Below are 26220 nucleotides of genomic sequence, written 5' to 3' on the forward strand. Positions count from 1 at the left end.
GCAATCCTTTACATCATGTTACACCATTATCCAACATTGTAATGGCATCTACAAGTTCAACTACTGAATGTTTTGCATTTTAAAAGCCTTAATTGTTTATATTGTATTAATGTGTTTTTAAAAGACTATAAGGAAACAACATTTTCCTTGTAAATTGTTGAAATAATTTTGAACACTTAAATAATTTCCAGGTAAGTCCAGTTCTGTATCTTAATACCCCATTTTGTGTACCACAAAAGAAACACTGTTAAATTCTGTTGTCTTTTAAAGTGTCTCCAGTTATCAGCCTCTCTGTAGTTTAAGATCTTTACCTTATTGAGATATATTTTGGTTAACAGTCTTCTGAAATTCAGTGCATGTAAATAAATTTAAGTGTGCAAACTTAAATAAACATTTCATTTAGGTATTTAAGTTCTTTCCCAATAATAAAGGTTGGATGAAATCGGGAAAACAAAAAGAAAAATCTTGCTCTGAAAAAGGATAGACTTCTCTTGATCTAAATATTTTATAAATTCAAAGTTTTTGGCAAATGGTTTTAATCAGATTTTTTCCATATCCTCCTAGTTCGTTTCAATATTTTAAGTGAAATATCTACACATGTACAATCACATTTTCATATAATTGAACAAAAAATGACAGGAAATATCATTTATTACCCTTACCAGTTGTGCATCTAGACCTGTTTACTGCGGGCAAGTTATCAAGTCACATCTCAGGTTTTATTTTGGTACCTCTTTAGAGCTCGGTCTTTCAGGTTAAACTTTCATTTTTCCCATTTGATCAATTAGTCACTACACATTCATCTTATAGAAAATACTTATTTTGTATGTGTTCTCACACCTAACGAAGCACAGACTGCAGCCAAATAGATAAATACTTTCTCAAATGCACTCCCTTAACTTGTGCTTTTCTCTTTGAAACTCATGCAAAAAACACTCAGTAAATTGGATTTCTTAGATTTTTCTTCTAAGAATTGAACAACATGAGCAGATTTATTAAATGCATCAGGATAAGCTACTTATTGGATAAATGTGTCCTGACACATTTGCTGATACAGCATATTTCTTTTGTTTAAACCTAAGTATTTGTCAGTTGTGAATATTCACAAAGGATTAATTAGAGAAAATGCTGTTGTACCAGGTTTGTCTCTCCTGCCATCTTTCTGGGAAGGCTACTTGCTGAGAAACAACTTAGTTTAAGTTGTTTTCTGCTACTTCATCCCTCTGGCCTGCTGCAGGTAGGCAGCGGTTCTTCACTGCAGCTGAGGCTGGCAGAGATCCCTGGGCAACAGCAGTGTGTTCTTACTGGCTCTTGCCTTAAAATTGGCAACTTAAATAATTTAAAAGACAATCTGGACCAGTAAAAACTTCCACCTCTTATTCAAATACGACTTAACAAGTTGGGGTTTTTTTGAGTTGCTGAAACAGCATTGTAACTATATACTTACGAGTCTTGGACTGACTACCTTTGTGATGTGGCCTGGTCAAGAGAGATGTAGCATAGGCTAAACCAAAAGGTTTAAAAAGACACATCCCTTTTGCTTGAGACCACATCAGTGAACAGCAGGGGGTACCTGAGCAAGACTGCATCTATAGGATTCCCCAGCCACTACAAGCAAAGTTCATTTGTGGTTCTCTGGTTTAAGATAAGCTGAAAGTTCTGCCAGAGCTTTGCTAGATCTAAGGAGTGAACCGTGTAATTATTTCTTTAGGCCTCCCCTGAGTGTTCCTATATTTGTTGGTACTAATCTCCTTGTGCTATCAGAGGTGTTTCTCCATAACAGTGAAGGAGACAACTAAAGAAGTTGTAGTTGGAAGTTAAGGGCACTCATGTTTTGATTTGTCAACATGGCTGTTTCATTGTGTCTTCCTTCCCCAAGGACTGTTTCAAAGACTTACTAGAAGCTATACAGAATATGAAGGTTTATTTCAAAAGAATACATTTCCAAGAATACACATAAATGCACTCAATGTAACAGTACCTTCTGCAAAAATAGGTTACATAATACCCAGTTAATGAAAGAACAATCTTATTTCTCTACAAATTAGAAAGCAGAGATAAGAGTCTGGACAACCTTCCAAATGGAGGTTATAGTTGTGTATGTTGTGATAAGTAGCTAACTTTAAAGCATGACACCACAGGGCTAATGTTGGTAAATCAAACTACTAGCACACAGCCGCAACCTATTCTTTTATACAGAATTAACAAATATTTTGGTTCCAATTTGTTTTTTTACACAGCTCTAGTGCCTCAGGGAAAATGCTTATCAAAGATACACAAAAACTATCCAAAATTACAACGTAACTATTAAAATGCCTCCAAAATTGAGAGGAAAGTAATCATGTTAAATTAAAAAAATTTAACCAGGACTTCCAGACAAGATTTCCTGTTTTTAATCAGAGAAAGTTTACAAGAGATTTCAATAAGTTATCTTGAAACCAAGCAGCTGTAGATCTTAGAATCTTCGTGGAGGTCCACCTTCAAATGGCTTAAATCCTGAGCCACTTCCCCTCTGCATGGAATTGCCTGTGATCTGTACAACTCTATTAATTGGTGAAGAGTTACTGGAAACAAAGGTTTTAAAAAAGTGTTAAGTTACAATAAGTATCTAAACTCTTGGTGTACAGGTAAGAGCATTGTTACTTCTCAAATCACTTAACTGTTAAACTCTAAGTCTCAAACCAGACTTGAAACCATGCACAAAAGAGACTTTGCAAGAAGTGCCTCACTTCTGTGCAGCTGAACAATAGTGCCATGAGCAACGTGACAACTGCGGAGTTGTGTGCTGGCCTGGAAAGCTGTTTTTTGGATGTTGTGCAGCAGCAACCCTTCCACAGAGAGTCACGCTGCTCGCACTGAGGCTACTGCACTTCCTAAACAACCACAGCTTGGGCAGCTCAGTAGGGAACGGAGAGGAAGGAGCAGTTTCTGTACCTTGTGTGTGGAGACATCATGCCACCTCCACGGCCGTCTCCCATTCTCCTTGTGTCGTGATACCCGCTTCCTTGAGAACTAGGTCCATGCCATTCTTTTCTTGGTCCAGTTTCACGACTATGGCGTTCAACTACATGTCTGTCCTCATTATAGTGCTGGGAATAAAGCGACAGTCGTTTTCAGAATGAAAGGCATATTTAATTATCAACAGGAAATGAGCTTTTCAAGAGAGTTAAGCTTACAGCTTATTTATATAAGATACAAAAGTCAAGCATCTTTTAAGATTTCAGGCCATTGGCAGCTAACCCATGCTTACAAGAGTCCTATTCAAAATAATTCTAGGTAACAAAAATGAACTAATTTGCAATAATGACTGGGGGGCATGCAGAGAGTAAAGTTCCATGAACTCATACTTATTCCCAGGTCTGCCCTGATCTCACACAATCACTGACAAGCATGTTCCATATAGCCACAGAAACTTTTCTTTCCATGGTTCGGGATCTGGTAGCAAGGAGCACTTAGTCTGTAGACTTCAAAAACAAGTCTTACAGAAGATTTTTCTCAGCACATTACAGACTAAAATGACCAACTGCACCAAAAGTAGCAGGCAGTGTAACATTAAGACCCTGAAAACATCAGATGACAACAAATTTTAACAGCCAAATCAGCAACTCATTCAGGTATTGTTCTGATCTACTTGAAAGATGCTAGATCTAAGAAGAATTGGGTATGTTTTCTGGAATTTCTTGGCTTACTAAAAAACTCAACAAAAAAGAACCTTTAAAATAAAGTAATTTGAAAGTAGCCAGAATGCTTGCTAGTGAGTTATGTGATGCCATGTGGTCATTTTTCCAGTGTGATTTTGCATTTTCCAGTCTCTCGCTCATGCACACAAACACAAAGAGATGACTCACTTGTCCTCCACCTCTTTCTCCCATCACGCCTCGTTCTCCTTCCCTGCTTCCATAGCCAGAAGCGCCGCTGCGGCTGCCGGGGGGTGCACCTCTCACGTGCCCAGACACTTCTCTTCCCGATCGATCTGGCCTCTCCCCTCTGTAAAAATGGCTTTGATCAAAATTTTGGTTTCAGTATAATAGAATTAATACCAAATCATAGCACATGTAGACTTCAAAGATGCCTTTTTGTTTTTCTAGCAACTTGCAGTCAGCTTCTTAGAAACATTATTTTACATCTACGTTTCTCTCTAAATAATTAAAACTTAAATGTTATTTGTTTACATCTGCATTCTTGCACAAAAGCCTCCTTACTCTATATTGCTACACACGATTAAGAACAGACTGCTGGGAGTCAGCATCAAGTTTACAGATGAGGTTTAGCATATGTGACAACCTACAGACAATTTTTTGGTAATGCTTTTGGAAAGTGACTCTGCCATTCTTGAGGAGGCAATCTGTTTCCCTTTACACATCAGTTCTTGAGGAACTGCTGCTACGGGTAAATCCTACAAGAATCACCACCTTCACTGGTTTGTTGGTTAGCCAGCAAACTTACCTGCCATCCCGTTTGTCCGCGCTTATGCTTCCCTCGCTCTTCCAATTCGTTTGCCTGGGTGGATTTGAACCAGTCTCTCGTGGATGTCGACCATGTGGTATTTCAGGTCTGTCATGAATGATCACTGTTCTTCTCTCGTCTCTGTCTCCTCGCACTTCTCGTCTGTCTGTATCTCGAAGTTCACTTCTTGGTTGTGGTGGTTCATTTCTTCTGGACTCACTGAAGTTCTTGGGGTACCTCTCAAACCCTGGCTCTTCTCTTCGTCCTGCCGGGCGAGCCTTTTTTGCTTCGCCTTGGTTTACAAAACGTTCTCGCCTAAGTTGGTAAAGTAGGAAAACATCATTTCCTTCTCTCCCGTTTGCCCATTTAAGCACACGCTGAGTATACAAAACTATTATTCATCTTTATGTTACATGTTTATTACTATATATGGGGTATATATCTCAAAGATCCTTCCCACCCCAAATTATATTTATTTCTGCAATTGTAATTTTGAACTCAAGTTCTTACAGCCAGTTTAACATTTCCTTATCTATTGATCTGTTTGCATTTTGGTCAGTATAATGTAAGCAATTGTGGGCCTCCCTTTTGCCTATTATCAAGCAGAGGAAATACTAGATTTCTCAAGTCAGCTAGAAAATATTCTGCTTTTATGCTGCAATGAACTAGAAGTCCAGCACCTACAACTACGTAGCCTTAATGGTTATTGGAGATGTTTAATGGAAACATGAAGCTGCATCTGTAACCAGTATTTACTGCACAGTTGCACGGACCCTGATGAATGTGACTCGTGCAAGTAACACTCATAACTCATTAAATCAGTTGCTTTTAGCCTTGCTAAGTTACCAAGTTGGATGTATCTAATCCATTGGAACCCACTTATGACTAGATGAGAAAAAGGAATAATTGCAAAAATTATTTCAAAACATCACCCAAAAGAGATCACCAGGCAGCTAATTTAAAGTCCTTAGAGAAAAGTGGACTAGATTCCATTTCATAAACTGCCAGGCCTGAAGACAGAAGAAGTTTCAGAACACTGCTGCAATTCTACTGCATCAGAACTGTAAAAAGCCTTTAGCACCACTTAAATTTTGATTAGTTAAGAGTGGAATCTACAGAGATGCTGGCAGGCAAATACCTACCATATCATCTCCACTTACCTATCAAAAGAAGATGATGGAACAGAAGAACCATCTGGATATCGCCCCCGTTCTCTGTGATCAAAATCATTAAACCTGTTCTGCTGGCGACTGTAATCTGAACCATGACTAAAACGTGCATCTGTATCAAGAGCCATCTTCTTATTCTCATTCCAGTAAGGGTCATCTCTCCTTTAAGCAAAACAAATGAACCCTCATCAGTTACATGTATCCAAATCAAGGTCTAATCTGCAGAAAATTGTTAAGAGTCAGCCATCTGTTTTAAAGGCACTCATTTGACCTTTGGGAAGCCACCTACAAAGGTAGACTCTTTACAGAATAGTGAAGAAAATAATTATAAGAAAACAAAACACCCCTCTGAAGTGCAAATTAAGGAGACAAAATATCAATTAAATATGTAATAAAATCCAAGCAATAGTTTATAATGTTTGGCAGTTTAAAAAAACTGAAAAAAAGAAGACCCTGACAAAAATATAACTGTAGCAAAATTTTGTCTTGAAAACAGCCTTCTAGGAAAATAAAAAGCCTTTTAGAAAAACAAAACCAAGACCAAACAAACACCAAACCAACCAAACAACAAAAAAAAAACAAACACCAAAACACCCACAAACCAGAACAGCCTTCTTGGGAAACAATAATGTAGGAAACGTCACAGCCTTGCTCACTAGAAATATTCAGGTAAAGAGTGTCTACGATAAGAATGTGAGTAACTAAACTGTATAATCAATAGCCCTGAAAAATGAAGCTGTTTCTATTAATCTGGTAAAGAAACACTAATGTTCTCCTACTGTATCTACCCTGACGACTTCCATTTACCTTCCATCATACCACCGATATGTTGATTTTATGGCTAAGGTCTCTGTCTTAGTCTTATAATCAAATAAAAATCAAAGCCAGTTCAATTCATGTGGCTCAAACAGCAAATGATAGATGTCATCAGCTTCAGTAAAAATCAGAAGCCATCACACTGACTTCCTGAACCATCCATTTACTAGAAATGTGAATTCTTTGTGAAGTCAAAGATGGAAATTTCAACCATTAAGGCAAAAGACCATCTTCTCTCAGCAAATGCACTGAATTGAGTTATGCTCTTTTCGTACAACAAGAATTAATTAATGAGATTCTTATTTAAAAATTCTCTTCTACAGATAAGGTATGTTTCATGCTTGGCATAAACTGATGTCAAAAGCCAAACAAATAGCAGAAATCCAGTTCTTTTGTGAATGCTTCTTTCAGGTACAAAAGCATTTTCAAGTCTGACGCAAGACTGGTAGCTCTTTATTTTCACTGAATGCTGTAAGACAATGGTTTGAGAATTAGATTACCTGTGATCTACATCACGTGGACGTTTCAAAGAATTCCTCTTTTCTTGTTCATAACGAAGCTGCTGCTGTTGTCGACGAAGTTCCTCCCTTTCACGAGCAATACGCTCTGCTTCTTTTCGACGTTCCTGCAATAAAGGGAAGGGTGAATAAACACAACAAATAAAACAGCTCTTTATTGGAGATACTTATAAAACTGTTAGCAAATATACAGAACTAATACTTGATAGTTTCTATTAAAGGCCATCTGATAGAATTCATACTTGGATAAGCATCTAAGATTAAAGAGCATAAGAAATACTTCTCTAAAATTGTAGAGAACAGATCTGGAGAAGCTATTGGCTGTTAGACAGAAATATCTCCAGGCAATTTCTTGTATTGCTATCATACTTGTTGACCATTAAGTTTTCAGTGACATTCAGTGACATTCTCTAGGAAAAATCTAGTAAAATTATGGAAGACTAGTACGAGCAATATGATCTGCTGTACTTCAGTTTGAGAGACAGACACGTATAGCCACAGCATAAACCAGCAGAAAGAATTTGCCATCAAACTATTCCCAAGTCAAGCACTCAAGATAAAGATTACTGTTGTTGTGCATGTAGATTAATGTAATGTAATGTTTGGTTGGTTCTTTCATGGTCTGGGCGGAAGGGTGAAGAGAAAAATTCACAGCAAGTGCAAACTGTGTTATACTCCAAAACGATACTGCACTATTGTTCACAATGTAAATATACACACCTGTTCAATACGAACACGCTCTCTTTCCAAACGCTCCCGTTCCATCCTTTCCCTCTCTAGTTTTTGCCTTTCAATTTCTAATCGTTCCCTTTCTCTCTGCAAGTATTCTTCTCGCTCGTGCATTATCCGTATGCGTTCTCTCTCACGACGCTCCCTCTCAGCAATTTCTCTTCGCCTAAAGAAAAAAGGTAGCAGAAACTCATCAGAAAAAGGTTCTCATCCAAAACTAACATCACCCTAGGCACAGACATTAAAAAAAACTATGAGAGTAAAGTCTTGACAGAAGTCTTGGTATCAGAAGTCTACTCCTTTTAGCCCCAAGTAGCCAAACTGGTTTTAATATATTCTACAGAACCATTCAAGCAGACAACAGATACTAGGAAAAGTTATATCAAGAATCATAGTTCTTTATGTATATAATGTATATACATCATATTTCTTTGTTATCATCTAGCAGACAGTAACAACAGCTTAGCAAAGAATATGATTTGGATCTTAAAAGTACTTGCTATTTTAGCTCTTGCCCTCTTCAAGCTAACAAAAAAATTACTTCTTGTTTTCTGTTCAACAAGAAGACAGAATGACATGGCCGGCCTGACTTGCACAGGTTCGGTACACCTGGCAGCAGCTTCATTTGGATTTCTTCTTCCCACCTCCTATAGTACAGTTTAAAAGAAGCAAGGAAGGCATTTTCTCCCTTAAGCTTTATGCTTCCTGGGAATTCCTTTGTTTAGGGAAATCCAGCTAACACCACAAGTCACTTAACAATCCTTTGCAAACTTTTGGTCGTATGAAAAGAGAATAGAACAGTGTAGCATTTAGTCCTTTTATTTAAAGGGACAAAATTGTATTATGTATCTGTCATTTAGAAGATACAACAGTTCTTTGTTTAAAAACAAACAAACAAAAAACCCCTGAACACTACTTTTGGCCACATCTCCTACTCAACTTCTTTTTGAAAGGTGAGCAAACTGGCATGCAGTAACACCTATGAGATACATCCTCCCCATAACAAACACTAAGCTACGTGTGCACATATATGGCTATTAAAACACTAAACAAAAATTTCGGAGTCCATTAATTCACATAAAGATACTGTTAGGTAGAAGCCCAGACTTTAACATCTGAGTAAATGTTTGACAGAATGCATTCTAATTAGATTTCTAAATATAGTATCTGATCAATTAACGCATGAAATAGCCTTTAGCAAAAAGCTGAATTACTACCTTCGGAGTTCAACAGCTCGTCGTATTCTTTCCAATCGAACCATGTGTTCTCGCATTCTCTGTTCCTTCATCTTTTCAAAAGGCAAGATATCCTTTCTACTCCTGTATTCCCTGAATTTCATTTTATCTTGAATAATACGCTCTTTGTTCCTCAATATCTGTGGCTATAGATAGAGATTACAATAGTTATTTCAGAAGTCTCATTCCTTTAGGGAGATTTCTGGATGCTACATTTTAATATCATTAACTACTTAGCTATCCCAAAGCATACAAAACTTCTAAGCTTAACAGTCTGCAAGAGTTTATTGACTCTTCAATTAAAATATCAACTGTAAGGTAGTATCAAACCAGATAAGGATTGCATCAAATCTACAGATACGTACTTTATCAAACCTTCCCCTTCTGACTGTCCTTGTGTGGCCTTGGTCTCCTTTTGTTTGGTCTAAAATTACAATTTGACCTGGGCTTCTACCACCTAGTAATGGGGGTGAAGAAAGGGGGGGGTGGAAAGAAGAAAGAAAAAAGAAAAAAGGTTTAAAACACACATACATCCCTATTTGCCTATTACAGATTTTCCTTGGCTAAATTTCTATATCTCTAGATTGAACTGGTAGGAGCATACCAGCACGTCTGTAATTAAGCACTGATATAGAAACTTTAACACTGCCTCTGAAGTAATTACATGTATGTTACTGGAATCTAAAAAAGAACGGTTGTTCAATTGTCTGTTTTCCAATAAGAGCAAGAACATGCTCCCAAAACAAGTCAGACACACAGATTCAACAGGAGGAAACATGGCTCTATTGCATACTTATTCTTTTCTTTTCTTCAGTTTTTTTAGTGGATTCTTGATTAGGGCCACTTGCTCCATTATCACTCTTCTCATCTTTACCTTCTGTTTTCTTGGCTTCTTTACTTTCTTTTTTTTCAGATTTCTCAGATTTTTTTTCTTCTTTTTTGGTTGATGGAGTTCTTGTTAGGAAAGAAACACACAAATGCAATGAGGAAAATTCACCTTAAAGGGTTTTCACAACTTCAGAAGACAAGCGAAATTTCTTACTTGCTGGCTTTATCACTCGATGCAGTCTTCTTATCTCCCGTGCTTCTACTCGAACTAGATTTCTCATCACTTTCCTTCTTAAACTCCTTTTTGGAGGGATCGCCTTTCACCTATAGTTGTTTCCAGAAGCAAAGAGGTTAATACAGATTCTTGCATAAGATGGCCTATTTTGGTAAAAGTTTTCATCTCATTAAACCTACTTTCTCAACAGAAATTTGCTGGCCGTGCAGCTCTGTTCGATGAAGGTGTGCAATACATCTAGCCACTTCTGTGCTAGAAGACATTGTTACTATGCCGTAACATTTGGCCCCGGGGCTTCGCGCATTAGTGACCACCTTTGCACCAAGCACCTACATAAACAGATAAAATGTAGGTTTTGAGAGAGACATTTCTAGTCAGGAAGCAAAAGTATTCCAATAATACTTCTACCCTAGTATATAAACACCAAAACAAACACCACCACCCCACTAGAAGAACTGACACTCCAAGTTTTGAAAAGCGTATCATTGCACAGGAGGTTGCAGCTTTGAGAACTTTATCCCAGCTTTCACATCAAGGCATATTAATGCTCACGTCCTGTTTTGACCAGACACAACCTCACGCACATTATCTAAATGCTTCTTTTGACAGTTACTGTCAAAATTCATTCACAAAACCACCACTGATCTGAATTTGACCATTTGTCTGATAGATGAAGCCCCACAAAAAAGTCAGCAGCTGCGCATTAATGGCAGGAAGGTACATAGTTAATACATAATACTACTTATGAGAGAGCCAGTTCTTCAAAGGCATCTAGGAAATGTGTCAACAAAGCAATTTTAGCAACCAGCTCTTTGACACTTGCTTCCTGAGAAGGAAGCTTTGCGTTCCTGCTCCTCACTAGAATTTCTCTAACCACTGTAGCCAGTCAAGGCCCTAAAAAAACAGACAATAACTGTAACTTTTAAAATTCATAAGCCCTCAGAAAACATTTTAAAAACAGTCTCCCAAAGCAGCAGGTTCTATAAAGACTGCTTATAATATAATTTTACTAGTTAACACATTATCTTACACTCATGGTTAAACACAATTGCTGCAGAAGAACACAGCCATTGTTATTTAATTAAAAAAAAAATTAAAGCCAGCCCTAACCAGTCATATTTGTGATATTTCTTTTGCATCTATCTTACCTCAAGAGGAAGAAAAATTTCTTATAAAATTAACATATGGCCCTTCCTGTAAGCATGCACTCTTAGATTAGATGCTGGAAGTACTGGGTTTTTTTAGATTACAGTGGTTAGACATTACATCGCAGACTTTTATTTAAATCAAGTGTCAAATCAAATCTCTGTAATTCAATAGAGGAGAAGAAAGAGACAGACACAACACATGGTATCACACCCCAGGAAATACCTTTCCGTATTTGCCAAAGAGATTTTTCAAGTCGGCAGCTTTTGTGTTGGAAGACAGTCCGCTAACCCACAGGTTCCTAGTTGAACTTCCACTGCTACCACTAACACTGCTTGCACTTCCTGAAACAAGTTTTACAGAACAGCCGAACAATTAAGGAGACACACATACAGTGAATATTGAACTAAACTCTTGCTGAAAAGAGAAACTTAGCCTGTTACCTTTAAGTAACTGTTTATCCGGTTACCTTTCTTGAAAAGCCTTCTATATAAAAAAAATATAGGCCATAAGATTTCATTCGTTTAGCCACGTATTGAGACCAACAGCTTGGCTAACTCACACCCGAACGACAGAACTAGAAAAATCATACAATTCTTTGTTAAAGGCATGCTTTACCCCTCATTCAGGTATGTACATTAAGCTTCAACTTCCAGTTCTTATCAGTAACTTCCATTCGAGAAAATATTTTTAGCACCCCACATTTGTTCTTCATCAGTACGTCTTTACACTACTCACCTTACCGAAGAGACGGCAAAAAGGTAAATAGAGGAGACTTGGTTAATCCTAGCCTCCAGAATAATGTGGTTCATTTCCACAACTCCTTGAAGCATCTGCCCTCCATCCAGAGCAGCTTTTTAAAAATGCTGCTGGATGTAGAATGAGATGCAACCCACCAAAATTCGTTCCCACATGCCAAGGAAAATACTAAAGAAAAGCTGGAAAAACATTACATGCCTTTAAGACCACCACACCACCACTTCCATATATTATCTCTTTTTGCAACAACTAAGAACTCAAGAGATTAATGTGATCTTATTCCCCACATCTTTTAGCCTTATATTATTTAGTTCAGCTTGTTGTTGTTTGCTGCTAAATGCATGAATAGCTTTTGAGTATGTTAAAACATAGCCAGTGATAGACCAGAACTGGATCTCCAGCTAAAGAGCTGGAGAATCTGGCAGTATGCAGTTTTAAAAGGTAAGCACCTTGAGGAAAAAAAGTAGTTTTCCTTCTTCAATGCATCAAAATGAACTAAGAGCAAAAGGCAACAAAGCTCAGTTGTCAAACTAGGGTTATCTCGATAATCCTAGATATCTTGATAGCCATGACAGACTTAGAGTATCATTAAAGAGCCACTCTGCTGGCTTTGGCTACGCATTTTAAGACAGGCTTTTGACAGTTACTGTTACAGTTATCATATATGCTACATGAGAGCAGATCTGCTGCATCTTCATTTAATTTCCTTGTAAGCATATAACCGTCATGAACAGACATGCGTCTACAGAAGACTGAATTATGTCTGTCACTAAAATTTCTCCTCAGAAATCAATTTAGCAGGTCAAGTTCCATTCATTCATTAGTGACAGGCAAGAGACTCTTGCAACGAAGGTTTTTGGCAGAGAGCTAGCAGGTAAAATAAGGAGACACATGAGCTTATACAAATGCATTTGTTGAGCTATGAAGCATCAGTATAACTGGAGACATTAAGGTGCTCTTAAGCTCCACTCTGTGAATTTGTAATCATAATACGGGGTTTTATGGTAACAGACAGGAACTCCAAGGCAGACAAATAGGTCCAACTTTAATGCACTAAACAGCCACAAGCACAATTTTGCCAGCTGGCATCTCAGTTCTTATATTTGGTTAAGAATTTACTTTATTAAAAAATGATCTAGAATTAGGACAAAAAAAAATTTCATTTGTGTTATGCTTAAGTACTTGCAATTATTTTCTACTTGTTCTGTGTATAACATCAACCCAAACCATTGTAAGTTACAGCAGGCATATCTGAAAACTACACCTTCCATCAAAATAAAGACTTAGGAAAAAGCAGAATTTGCTCCCCAAAAGTGTTTTGAAATAGGAGAATATATTTCCTTTGAGTCTTTAGAATAAGTAGTTTTGATCTTACAAAGAACCTGGCATAAGGAGAAAAAGCACATAGACATATACATACAGCTAATGACTACTGTGCCTCTAGCACAATTCACTACAGATGGATGATTTCAATTACATCTGCCATTTTAGTGTGGCAAGCAACTTATCAAAAATACTACCCTAAATTGTAATAGTTACCTTTCTCATCCTTTGATGTTGTCTTGCTTTCTTTAGATTCCTTAGTAGAGCTAAAGAAGCAAATTAAAAATCAGAAGAAAATTGAAAATACAGAATTTGGTAAGTATTGCATTTTATACTACTAATACTAATAGACAAGTTAACATTTCAAAAAATAAAAATAAAAAAGGGCTAGACTGTATATCGGAACAAATGATTCCCTTATGGATTCTTGCACTGATTTTCCCCAAGATGCCTGAAGATCTAGATTCTCTGACAACTCTATTCAGTGGATATATGGCAATCTTCTCCAGATTTCAGGACGGGGACTTGACTTCATTTTGTGTTCTTAGAACTGATAGCTGTTCATAACCATCATCACAAGGACATTTAAAAAAATCGTCAAATTGAAAAAAATAAATAAATGCTGACAATTCGACAATGCAATCAGTAGGACATAGTGTCTATACGAAGATCTTGAATTTTAAAAAGTAACTTATGGCGGTCAAAAAAAATCTATAGGCAGGAGCATAGGATACTAATTATAAGATTCTTGCTGCAACCCCCTTAATGTAGAGTGATCTTATTGAATGCTGGTACTCGGTATCGTAAAGAACTGACATAGAAAAACAAACCTCTTTGCTTGACCAGAGGCCCCAGTAGACGAGGGACCTTTCTTCAAAGTATCCTTTTCTTTGTCTCCAGATTCTGCTTTCTTTGAACCTTCTCTGGCTTCCTTCTTGACGGGATCACCCTTCACGCAGTCTTCCTTCTTACCATCTTTATGGTTCTCAGTCATCTCATAGTCCTTGCTTTCCTTCTCCAGGCTCTGTGAAATGGTATCCTGCCCATCCTTTGGCTTACTTGCTTCAGAATCTGTAATTTTCACATTTTTACCTGTTTCTAGGAGGTCATCACCATCAAAATCCAGAGTGATGGCATCTTCAGCCTGGATTGTAACCGATATGTTATCATCCTCAGCTTCTTTCACAGAGGTGTTAGCTTCCATCTCTTCGTGAGCCGTGTGATCAGCCTCAGCTAGGCTTTCTTCTGAAGGAAGACGTTTAGATACTTCTTGTGTACCATCACCAGAACCTGCTTTATCTAAGAGGATTTAACAGGAATAAATACGGCAAAACAAGAAGTTTAAACAATTTCAAATGCATAAGCTAGAATAGGACCTAGAAAATACAAAGCCAGTTATTAGCACCCATGGAAGGTTAGAAAAAAACACAAAGTGTATTAACACAAATATAAATCCTTTACCCAGGATCACTTATTCTTCATGGCAAAACACATTTTCTAGAGACAAGTACCAAACATTAGGAGGGAGAATATGGTTCCATCCTGGAGATACCCGTTCTTCACAAGAAGTAACCATTTTTCCAGTTTAGGATTTAGCGTTCCAGAAGAAAAGAGTTGCATTGGAAGCTCACAGTTTGACTGAATCCATCTTTGAATCTTCCTGGTTCTTGGACTTCTAGTCTTCCCAAATCCAAAAGAATTACAGTCTTGGAGAATTTCAGTCAGTCTTCCGTGCTCGTGTTCCCTTTTGCTTTTCCTTTCTAAGCAGTTGTTTGGCAGTCAAGTTAGCTGTACAAGGGTGCTGCAGAAAATGGACGAGTGAGCTTTAATCCAGAGTTCGTAGACAAAGGGTTCTCAGTCTTCATCCACATCCACTGGACAGATTTTCCATCTCAGTCCCACATCTCCAACCGCTGGCATCTCCAGCCGTGTTCTTGGATTTGTGCAGATGAGACATTCCAGCCATAGGGTTCCTTGTAAACACGGAGTCTGTAATTTTATCCTGTAACTTCAGTAATGTGTTTATTCCATCTAGTGTGAAGTGATGGTGTTCCATGTCCTTTCTAGTCCACCATACACAGAATCCTTAAGACTTCTCTCCAGGAAGTCTGTTTGCCCAAATACATTGCATTCCTTCTATAGTTTCGCTAATGAGCACAGCTTAAAAAAAAAAGGTAGCCACTCCAAAGGTTTCCAAACACTTGTTTTACCATCCTATATACAACCAGTACTCCTAAGTGACAGTAAGCCAAGCATATGATGGTCCATACATTTTTGGGGTGTTCAGGTCCAGTGTAAGGGTGTATGATTTTGCTCAATTAAACATCAGTTACTGCAGTGCAAGTTAGAAGCTTTTGCATCATGACTTACCGTATATAAAAATCAGAGTCCTTGAATACTATGTTTTTTTCATTAAGAATCATAGTATTACAACTATATTATACACCTACCACAGTAACTGATAAATACTGTAATAAACTCTTAAGAGTAAAATAACTCTTATGAGTGAGATAAACCCACTGACTGCAATGATTCCAGGTGCTGAGCTTAATAAAGAGACAACTGATACTTAGTACTGGAGACAAACCTAATATTAGTAAAGAGATTGAATATTACAAGAGAAAGTTGCCTGCTCTAGCAAACTAAACACCTCTGAACTCCATTAAACTTTAAACATACCTTTCTCGTTTTCTTCGTCTTCTCCATTCTGCAAGAAAAGGAAGTCAATACTAAATATCTCCTACTTTAAAATTTCAGGCAGAACAGTTCATACTTTCCACAGAATTTCTACCATATGAATGCAAATTAATGAACTGAAAACTGACAAAGCCTGTGCATCTCTGTTGTCAAATCACTGAAAATTTGCACAAAACTTCACTCATATCTATCTGCAACACTTGTGGTTTGCTATTGGTTGGAACACGCAGCTCTTTTCTTCCCCCCTTAACTCAACAGGACATTTCTAAACCGTCCCCATGTCTTGCTAAAGCTTTGAGAATGGATATCATGCTGCTGATTACTACTTTCAATGAAATGCAAGCAATACATTATTAGCTTTAAAAACTTAGAAGTCAGAAAGGAGGTAGACTTCCTCCAATAAGTACTTAAAAATGAAACTATGATTTTAATAGGTATTTACTTGTTTATCATTATCCTCACCAAGCAAAACATGCTGTACGATATGGCCTTTTTCAGACATGAATTCCATGTAACTCAGAATGAATTTCTGAACTTAGATGTTACAGATATAAGCATTAACAACAACAACAACAACACCAAACAACAAACCCCAAAATAACCAACATTTACCCAAACAACCTACATCCCCCCAAAGGCAAATTTCTGTATTAAAACAGCAGTTCTAAACCCCTGTACAGGCTGTTGTATATACTATGTTAGTATTTGGCATGGCTCTCTGAAGTGTTTTTAAGAGAGTTTGAAAAACATACCTTGCTAAATCTATGCACTGAATACTCCCAAATTGTAGACAGGAATTTGCATTTAAATAAGACACCTTATTTGGTAATCACAATTATCAGCATTATAAAAAAATATGAATGAAAGCTTCCCACACGGTTTACCTGTACTGTATTACATCATGCATTCTGGAACACAAAGCCAGTCTAAAGTGATCTTTTCCAACTGAATAGACATGAAAATCAGGTTAACAGAACTGATTCAGAACTTACATGTACAGTTGGAAAAGTGTAATCTTCTACATCTTGGCCTTCATTTTCCTATAAGAACAGAAACGGGACTTACTCAGCAAACTATTTGTAAGACACTTAAAAATTCATAGAGTCAAGAGATTCAGTTAACTCAGAAAACATCTTAGTTAACTGGATACACGCTCAATAAGGTGAACATCAACGAGCAGTTCTCATGACTTGCATCTTTCAGTTCACTATTCAGATTACGTATGTCACTACCAGCACCAGGGAAGAGCACTTGGGAACTCTGGATGGACTGTGGTAGAATTTTACCAATCAATGCCATGTTTGTTTCAGGACTATTCAAACACAAGTCAAGGAGAACAGAAAGAAAAAAGTACCAAATTATCTTCTGGAGATAAGAAAGCAAGACAAACTGAAAAACTAGTTCTGACTGTCTAGGAAGAGACACACCAAGAAAAAAAAAATGCATTTTGCAGATAAAAATGCATGTAAAAGACAACAAAGTACCTGGCTTTCCAAATCCTTCTCTGCTTCTTCTGTAGTCTCTGCTGGCTCCAGGTCGTGGTATCTTTTCTTTTCTGCAGATGGTAGTTCTTTAGAATTCAAGTTCTCATCTTCAACAGATTCTTTAAAGTCCTTTAACTCATCATTTCCATCTTGATCACTTGCATCTTGAGTTTCCAATTCACTTTCCTTTTGGTATGAACAAGAGACACTTGGCATAACTAAGGGTATTAGATATATTCTGAAAAATCCACTTCCAGAATCATTGCTTCTGCAAAATACTGCATCACATCCATTCACAGCATTTAAAAAAACCCCACACTTTCACACCTCTAGGCATCACAGCTGTGATGCTCCAAATTTCCACATAGATTAGTGCAAAGAAAATGGAAGCAAGGTTTGTTGGGTTTTTTTTTTGGTAAATCAAGCTAAACATTGAACTTAAATATAAACTGGGTAAAAAATTTACATACTTTTATTACCTTGACAAAGGAATCGTCTTCAACTGAAGCATCACCAGTCAGTTCATCAGCTTCTGGCTTTTTACCTGAAATGACAGAACATGCTAATGACTGGAGCTGTTATGTAGAGCAGACTTTCTTTCAATACTGATTATACCTTGGGTCTTAGTTTATTATTCTCTATACGCTCTAGTTTATCTGAACTGTTTACTGTAATATATCCCTCCCAAAACGGAGTATTTTTAAGGTGAGGAGAAAAAACGTCAGATGAGCAATCAATGCTGTTGTATAAACAAGCAGTTACATCCCAGTTAGTGATATTAATACAAATCCTTCTACTTTGAGTGATAATGGACTTCAGGAGAACATTGAGGAGTATATTTCTAGAATTACTGGAGTTAATTTGACTTTATGATTTAAGACTTTGGAAAGGGCTTACTCTACAGGAAAATTAGCATCACTGAGCAATTTTGGTTAAAAGGGACCTCTAAAGGTCATACAGTCCACCCAACCTCCTGCTCGAAAGCAGAGCTAAGTCCCAAGTATAATCAGATTGCTCAGGGTTTTATCTAGCTGTGTTTCTGAATAACCACAAACACAGCATTGCACAGCTTCTCCAAGCCACTTTTTTCAGTGCTTCTCATCACTAGAGGGAACGAGCAGCCAAAGAATTGAGTAAGGTGAAGCACTTGGGTTTTCTTCATATTCTTTTATTTAGTAAAGGCAATACCAATGTAAAGGCAATACCAATGAAAAATTCCGTTCTTCTAGCACATGCCCACTTTTCTCCAATGAGGATGGCTCTGTGGAGATCATGACTAGACACAGTTCCCTTTGGAACTCTATGCATTTCCTTAATCTTTTGCAAAAACAAGACCAAAGAACATTAGATATAAACATCCCCATGCAAACACACCCTTTGTAAAGCATTCTGTCTCTTTGATTCCTTCTATCACACGCTATCCTATGTGATGGTTTTCAGCAACTCAACATACAAAAGCACTTCTGTTAGGAAGCAGCTTCACTGTCTTCTACTGAAACTCAGTGTCAACTCAAGATGCAAATGGGATGGCAGTCATTGTCAGCACTTAATGCCTTACTTTTTGATATCACATCCTCCCTCATTCCTTCATCCTCTAATGAATGGCTACCTCAATTCTATAGATACTCAAAAGAAATAGAAAAGAAAAACATAAGCCAAAATCTGATACATTATAGACATTTCTGCTACCTGGAATAGACAACTTTTGTCAGCAATGGTCTTACATACACAGTTCTTAAATTGCATTTCAAAGCTGGAAACTGCTCAACTACAGGGCAAGAAGAGACACCACTGTCTTGGTTTTAGAGTCCAATTCATTTTACTCGTTTCACTGAAAGACAGCACTCTGACAGCACTCACTAGACTCCAGCAAAAGACACATGACAGAAGTTATTTCTACCACTGTGAAACATGAGATCTAAACATTCAGATCCAAATGCATAAAGAGATCTAGCCACTGACTTTACTTCATTTAAAACAAACAAAACATCACTGGTTTATATTTGTAATGCAATAGATTTGTGAAATATTGGTACAAAAGGCCAGCAGCACAGGTATAGTTTGGGAAGCTGCCTTCCTCAGAAAGAGGAGCGCACTGGCACTGGAAAGGACAGGTTTTGATATGTATCACCACTGATGCCTGAAAGCAAGACTAATCCAAATTTTGTATTACTATTTTAGTATTCTGTGATAGAATCTACAGCCACAGATATCTTCAATATAAGTAAAACAGTGAGACAGCAAGGACTTCTACACACACTCAACTGTTTTCTGTTTTATCACTCTCCTATTTTAGCTGTTCGGTTTGTTAAACCTGAAAGTCCAAGGTTTTCCTGCATCCCATACTCAGCTAAGCATACAGAGACAGGCAGACACCCAGATGCTAGACGTATTTAGCAACTACCTAGGGTGTACTGTCATGAAAGCTGTTTAAATTCACTCATCTTGCCTGAGGCAATCTGGCAGGTGAATCAGAGCCCACACTTTACAGGGAATAGCAAAAAAAAAAAAAGTGACAAAGTTCCCTCAAGTCATGTCCACCATTCTGCAAGGGCAGCTAGGGAACTGTATTTTATTGACATGTCCGCATCAAAAGGAAGATATACCTTCCAATAATGAAGCTGTCCATATCACTCGTTTGCTGTTAGATCAAGCCAGACAGAAATACATGTGTTCATTAGCATTTTTTTAGTCTGTCTGTCTTTGCAGTAAGTGCCATTTACTCTGAGTACAGAGGTATTCCATGGCATAAGGAGACCCGAAAAATGACGTTCGCTCTTCAGCTTTGAGCCAGAAAGTGGTCAGGAGTTTGCTTTCCCTCTCAGTTCTGTGTTTTGGGTTTACTTGGATCTGGTTAGAGTTACATTGCGCAAAAGTGACACTTCAAGGTTCTGAAACAGTTTTCAGATGTTGGTACAGTAACTTGCCAAAAAGCCAGTGTCCACAAAAATCCAACACTCTTCCACACTGATTCTCATCCACAAAGGCATACTTGGCTCATAATTTCACATAGTTAAAGTCAGATCGCAACAAACACCTCTCAGAAACTGTTTCTGTGAACTTACTCAAGACCAGTAGCACTTTGAGGAAAATAACTGGCATGAAAAGGTATGTTAACAATTACAGTCAGAACAGCTGGACCTTCTGCAGACAACAAGCATAGTAGGTCTCAACTCAAATAAATTGTCAATACATGATAAAATGTATGTACAGGCTTATCCATGCAGTGGCTACCGAAACTGTTAGTGGAGTAAGCAGCACTCACCACAAATCTGGGTGCCTGACAACACAAATACTAATTTACCTCGGAATGATGGCACTCCTTTATAAGTCATGCTCAATCCCTTTTCTGGCAATGGCAATTGCTACGCACCATAAAATTGCAATGGGCTATTTGCATAAAGAACAAATATTCTTCTGAGAAGCGAGTAGAAGACTTAGAACATCTTTAAAATGTTGGTTTAACGTCATGCAGGTGTAGTTTTCATCTCATTTAGAAGCCTTGCAGTAGCAAGAGTCTAGCAGAATCTAGAAGGATATTTAAGACACAAAGTAATATGTGCCTAACTGGACTTAGAAACTTGAAGAGCAGCAAATAAACATTGTCGCTTGTATTAATGCTCTGAGGTTAAAATCGATTAGTCTAAAGCTGGTTTTCATCCACACTGATTCCAAAACTCAGCAGAAAAGTAACTTTAATCACCAAGTTATGATGTACTAATATGCTACAATATTTCTGATTGCAGGTACTTCAAATGAATGTTCCCATCAGAAACATTTGAAAAATACTCCACGCTAGCAATAAGGTAACTTCCTCTAGATATCAGTTTTCAAACTTCAGTTGGCAAAACCAACTGTTCTCTCACATGTATGGCTCTTCCGATTAACTGTTCTTCAGTTCTTCTTTACCCCAAATATATTTAAATAAACTAGCTTCTGGAAAAAGTATCAGATTTTGACTAATTTCGCATACAGGATTGACCAAGGATTTTTGTTGAATTACAGAACCCGTCTGCAAGCATTCTTTAAATCTTGATGCAAAATACTCCTATCATGCACTTTTCCAATGAAAATCCACACAGCTCCCCCTGTATTATCTCAATTTTGGGCAAGTCAGTAAATGCCCTATTTTAAATATGACTCCTTTTTCATACAGTATCTTATGCTGCAGAACTTGGTATAGGCCATTAGCAAGATACTGTTTGTTTTAATAGAGAAGGTCTAGGTCCAAACCAGTTTAGTCAAGGCCTTATTCTTACGCTCACAGCATTTCTTCCATAATTCATAGCAAGTTGCCTTTGTATCATCGTCAAAAGCTTGTCACAGTCCAGTAAAAATCTGCAGTATGCACTGTACTCAGTTGATAAATCAATTTATCAGGCTGCTACAAAACCCAGTTCTATGAAACTAGTTTCACCCTTAACCTCATTCCTATTCTCCTCCACTTTTGTCAACATACACACAAAAAAGTAATGAGAGGGAAAACAAAGATACCACTCACACACACTTCCCCCTATAATTAAGCCTACGCCAACAATCCAGATCAAGTTTTTTTCTGACAGACAGTGTTAGGGAATTAGACATCTCACTTTTTCCACAGACCTTAGGAGTTGCAGTAAAACTGGCTACAAAACACATTCAGATCTAAAGCTGATAGCCATCTGACAAAGTTTTTTATTTTTTTGGAAGAGAAACCTCCTTCCTTCTTCCCATTCACCTCCCCCTGGCTGCTGTGAGGAGGTTTATCCATTATTCCCATTCTCTGGTCTTTTCTGAGGCTGTACTTTCTTCATAACTCCAATGAGTATCTAACATCCCCACCTTCCTTTGTACAGCAATAGCAGCACGGGGAGAAAAAATACTGTAGGACTAGTAGTGCTGTTAATTTTCCCACTGGACAGCAGCAAAATAATTAAAGACCCATTACTATTAGTCTGAAGTTGTGGGGCTGAGGGGAAACAAGCATTAGCAAAAGGCCCACAGCAATCTGCTGGCAAAATCAGTGAAGGAGGCAACGCCACTCATGGTGAAGAGCGTGTACCAGCACAAGGAGGATCAAGATAGTAAATTTTAAACAAAAACTCAGTCCTACTCAGTTGTGTCAAGGTTTAACCCCAGCTGGCAACTAGGACCATGCAGCTGCTCTCTCATCCTCCCTCCACCAACTAGTATGGGGGAGAGAATCAAAAGGGAAGGGAAGAACTTGTGGGTTGAGATAAGAACAGTTTAATAGGACACCAAAGGAAGAGAAAATAATAACAACAATATATATATACAAAATAAGTGATGCACAATGCAATTGCTGACCAGCTGATGACCAATATCTAGCCCACTACCAAGCAAAGATGTGGGACACCAGTCCCGTGCAGCTGATCCTGGAGCAAAGAAGACCCAGACAGCTGTTCGCATTCAAACATGATCGTGCTGAACAGCCCCTCCCAGAAGAGAGCCGTAAAAGGTGGCTCCCGTGATCTATGAAGCATGAGACTAATGGTCGGGAACAGCTCACTGGCCAGCCTAGGTGTCAATCTAGGTGCTGTCCTGTTGTGCTCCCTCCCAGCTTCTATCTGCACCTGCAGCTGGAAAACTGAAAAAGCCCTTGGTCACCTCAAGAACAGCCAAAACATCACTGAGTTATGACATTTTTTCTAATATCAACTCCAAAACACAGCCCATCTACTAGAAAGAAAAAATTAACTCAGTCCCAGGCAAAGCCAGGGGAAGTTCAGTGTGTTATCCCTCCCAAAAAGGACTGTGCTAGCTACTAAAAAGAAAAGATTCTAACTATTATGAAGAAAATTAACTCAATCCTGGCAAAACCAGCACGAAGTGGCAGGCGTGCATCTTCCACATGCCTCTGAAAGTTTCCTAGGGATTCATTAGGAATGGATTTTTTAAGTGCTAGATTTTCAAGCTTTGAAGGATATTTTCTGGTTATTAGTAATATATTTCAGCAGAAAGCACCAGAGAGGGAAAAAATACCAGAATCAGCAGGTAACACATACAAGACATAGTTAAAAAGAAAGAATACACTCTTTCTTACAGTTGGAAGTAAACCAATAAGACCAAAAAGACATTTTCCCTATACGAATTAGTGAGTTTTTCTTGTTCCACACTTGAAGATTAATACAGCACAAACCTCTCATACTGTTGGCACAAAATTTGCTCATAAGACTTGTAATTCAAAAAGTAATGAGGAAAAACTCCTGAGCTTGCAAAGCGAGCAGATAAGAACTTCATGAAGCTTGTATTTTACTTTGAGGTTTACCAAGAACATACATGTCCTATCCACAGAAGAGGTGGCAGGGAACAGCTAGGGCAGCCCTGCCTCAGGCAGCAGCACCACTAGTACACTAACTGCCTTTGCAGAAGCAAAATAAAATAATGAAACAAGCCAGTTCAAGAACATTATGCACATCATATTAATTTGGAGAACAGGAGGATGAAAAGTGGCAGATAAGAAATGTGTTCATCACAGCAGAACAAGTAATCATTTCAGTTTCTACATGAAAAATTGGAGAAGCATTTCCTTATTCAGCTTCCATGTAGCTTTCTTAAGCATTAGTTACCTTTGCAGAGTAGGGAATGAAGTAATGTCACAGAAGAAAATGAAACCACATCGTGAAAGTTTACTTCCTTTCACTTTTATAGGGTGTCAAAAGTACAGATAACTCATTCAAAGTTTCTAAGCAGATAGACTTTATTATTAAATTCCCCATTCAGAGCACCAGAGGAAAGCACTAATAATCGCTTCCACCACAAAATTCAGCCTAAGACAAGTGACAGTGGTAGAGGATGGATCATTTCCAGAACAGGTATCTAAAGCACACATATGAAGATTCTTAACACGTATGTTCAATGAAGAATGCTGTGCATAAAACACACATTTACTTTCCCAGTATTACTTGACTATGGATGCTCCCAGAACAGAAAACAAAACTAAACAAAAATCCCTTGGAATCCAAATTCACAAAACAATATCTAAATACTTATGCAAAAGAAAACAGACCTAACATATTCACTGCCAAACAGATTTGTTTAGAATCTAGGTAGTTATTTTTTCACAACAGAAAACCAAAAGTCTCCTAATTAGACATTTCACGGTGAACATTCAGAGTCCATTCACAAAGTTCGAAATCCTGTCTTCAGCAAAAAGTATGCAAATAAACCCACACAACACAGTCCTCTTCAGGTGGTGGTCCCCCTACCACATATTACAGTCTACTCAGCACCAGTCTAGGTCCAGCACTTTCTCACAGCAAAAGAACCTCTCAGTTCTCCCTCTGCTGTTGCACAAATACTCTTGGACGCTAGAGAGATATCCCTGCCCAGCACCAGATCTACCCAGCAGCTCCTATACTTGCTTTGCCCCTGTAAAACTCCTGAACATCAGGATCTCTGTTAACACAGCATATTCCAAAAATCCCACAGATCATCTACACAGCCTCAGCACACACAGCGCAAGTGTCCAGGATCTGCAGGCAGTACAGCCTCATAACACATCTCTTAACCCACTCATTTTCCATGTATATATCCAGCATCTCTATACATTGCCCATACATAGTGACCGAAACAGATGAGCAAAGCAAAACATCTTACATTACAGAAGTCACAAACAGGAAAGTCACGACTGTCACCACATGTCACAGTTTCGCACTCTTTCTTTAAGGTGATATATACAACAAAAACGGCTTAAGAATGTAATGTATATTGATAGATCTTAACCTTTGCCTTTAGCTGGTTTCTTGGTGGGTGTGTCAGCTGAAACAGTTATTTCAATATTATCTGGATCACCTCCTTCCTCTTCAATAGCCTAAATGGGAGAAAAAATGAATTTTTAAATGGATTTCAGTGGGAAGCTAAACAACTTGACTTCAGAAGAAGTCACTGAGCCAAATTATTATTTTTTTCTGCCTCAAAAGTATTTTATAAAATACTTCGGGTTAAACTTTTCACTTAAAGCTGGAGAGGAGGTAAAGAATGCTAACGATAATGGCAAGAGTTTAATCTGTTAAAATGACATTTTCACAGGACAGCTTATCAAGGATCAGCACATTTCTCTTTGAAACACAACACCAGAAGGCAACTACGACATCCGTGATGACATTAAGGGCAGTGCAAAAACAGGACGGAGGGAAGCACAGAAACCCCACGGCAACACCCGGCCCCGCGGCTCCCCCGTAGGCCGCCCGACGAGCTCCAGCGCCCGGGGCGGCGGACGGGCCGCAAGGCCGCGGGGCGAGCTCTGCCGGCCAGGGCTCCGCCAGCACGGACACCGCCAACTGGAACACCGGGCTCCGCCGGCCCAGACACTGAGCACGGCCCAGGCCGGCCGCCCCTCCAGCTCGGCGCCCGAGAGGGCTGTGCCGGCCAGCCAGGGCTGCCCGGTCCCCGCGGACCCTCACCCAGCACCGGCGGCTGCACAGAGAGGTCCCGCCCCCCGCACCGGAGGCAGCCGGCGGTGCCGCGGGGGCCCCGCCCCCGAAGCCTGGCGGTCGGCGGCAGCGGGCCGGGCCCCTCAGCGGGCCGGTCGGGCAGCGCCGGGCAGGGCCGGCCCCCGCGGCCTGTGCCGGCCTCTCACCTGCTTGAGCCGGGAGATGAGCACGGTCTTCACCCCGGTGATGTCCAGGTTGCGCCGTTTCAGTTCCGATTTGAGGTCGATGACGCGCAGGTCGGTGATCTTCTTGCTCTCGGTGTGAGGCAGCGCCACGGCCGTCGGGGCGGCGGGGGCCGCAGGAGCCCGCGCGGCCGCGGGAGCCGAGGCGGCGGCGGCCATTTTAGAGCGACTGAGCGCGGCAGCTGCACGCACAATGAAACCCCCCCCGCCCGCCCGGC

The 26220-nt window shown here is 39.0% G+C and overlaps 1 protein-coding gene across 6 annotated transcripts; it reads right to left on the minus strand.

The window, feature by feature from the left end:
• Positions 1–2094: 2094 nt before the first annotated feature.
• Positions 2095–26161, minus strand: SLTM (SAFB like transcription modulator; the record flags this gene model as incomplete). 6 transcript variants are annotated; one of them, XM_082060929.1, is made up of 21 exons in its annotated part: positions 2095–2564; positions 2935–3089; positions 3849–3987; positions 4447–4761; positions 5607–5777; positions 6932–7056; positions 7670–7844; positions 8896–9059; positions 9279–9370; positions 9707–9867; positions 9956–10065; positions 10156–10305; positions 11348–11466; positions 13421–13470; positions 14035–14503; positions 15884–15911; positions 16894–16941; positions 17386–17571; positions 17865–17929; positions 25111–25198; positions 25967–26161. In XM_082060929.1, the coding sequence occupies 21 exons, from the start codon at positions 26159–26161 to the stop codon at positions 2456–2458; spliced, it is 3114 nt and encodes a 1037-aa protein (XP_081917055.1). In that variant the 3' UTR covers positions 2095–2455. The 6 variants fall into 6 exon arrangements, with proteins under 6 accessions (XP_081917055.1, XP_081917053.1, XP_081917058.1 ...); XM_082060927.1 differs by having other exon boundaries at positions 3849–3999; XM_082060932.1 differs by having other exon boundaries at positions 3849–3999; positions 14035–14275; positions 17856–17929.
• Positions 26162–26220: the final 59 nt, after the last annotated feature.

Source organism: Streptopelia decaocto, assembly GCF_964273445.1.
Source record: "Streptopelia decaocto genome assembly, chromosome: 9".
NCBI lineage: Eukaryota > Metazoa > Chordata > Aves > Columbiformes > Columbidae > Streptopelia > Streptopelia decaocto.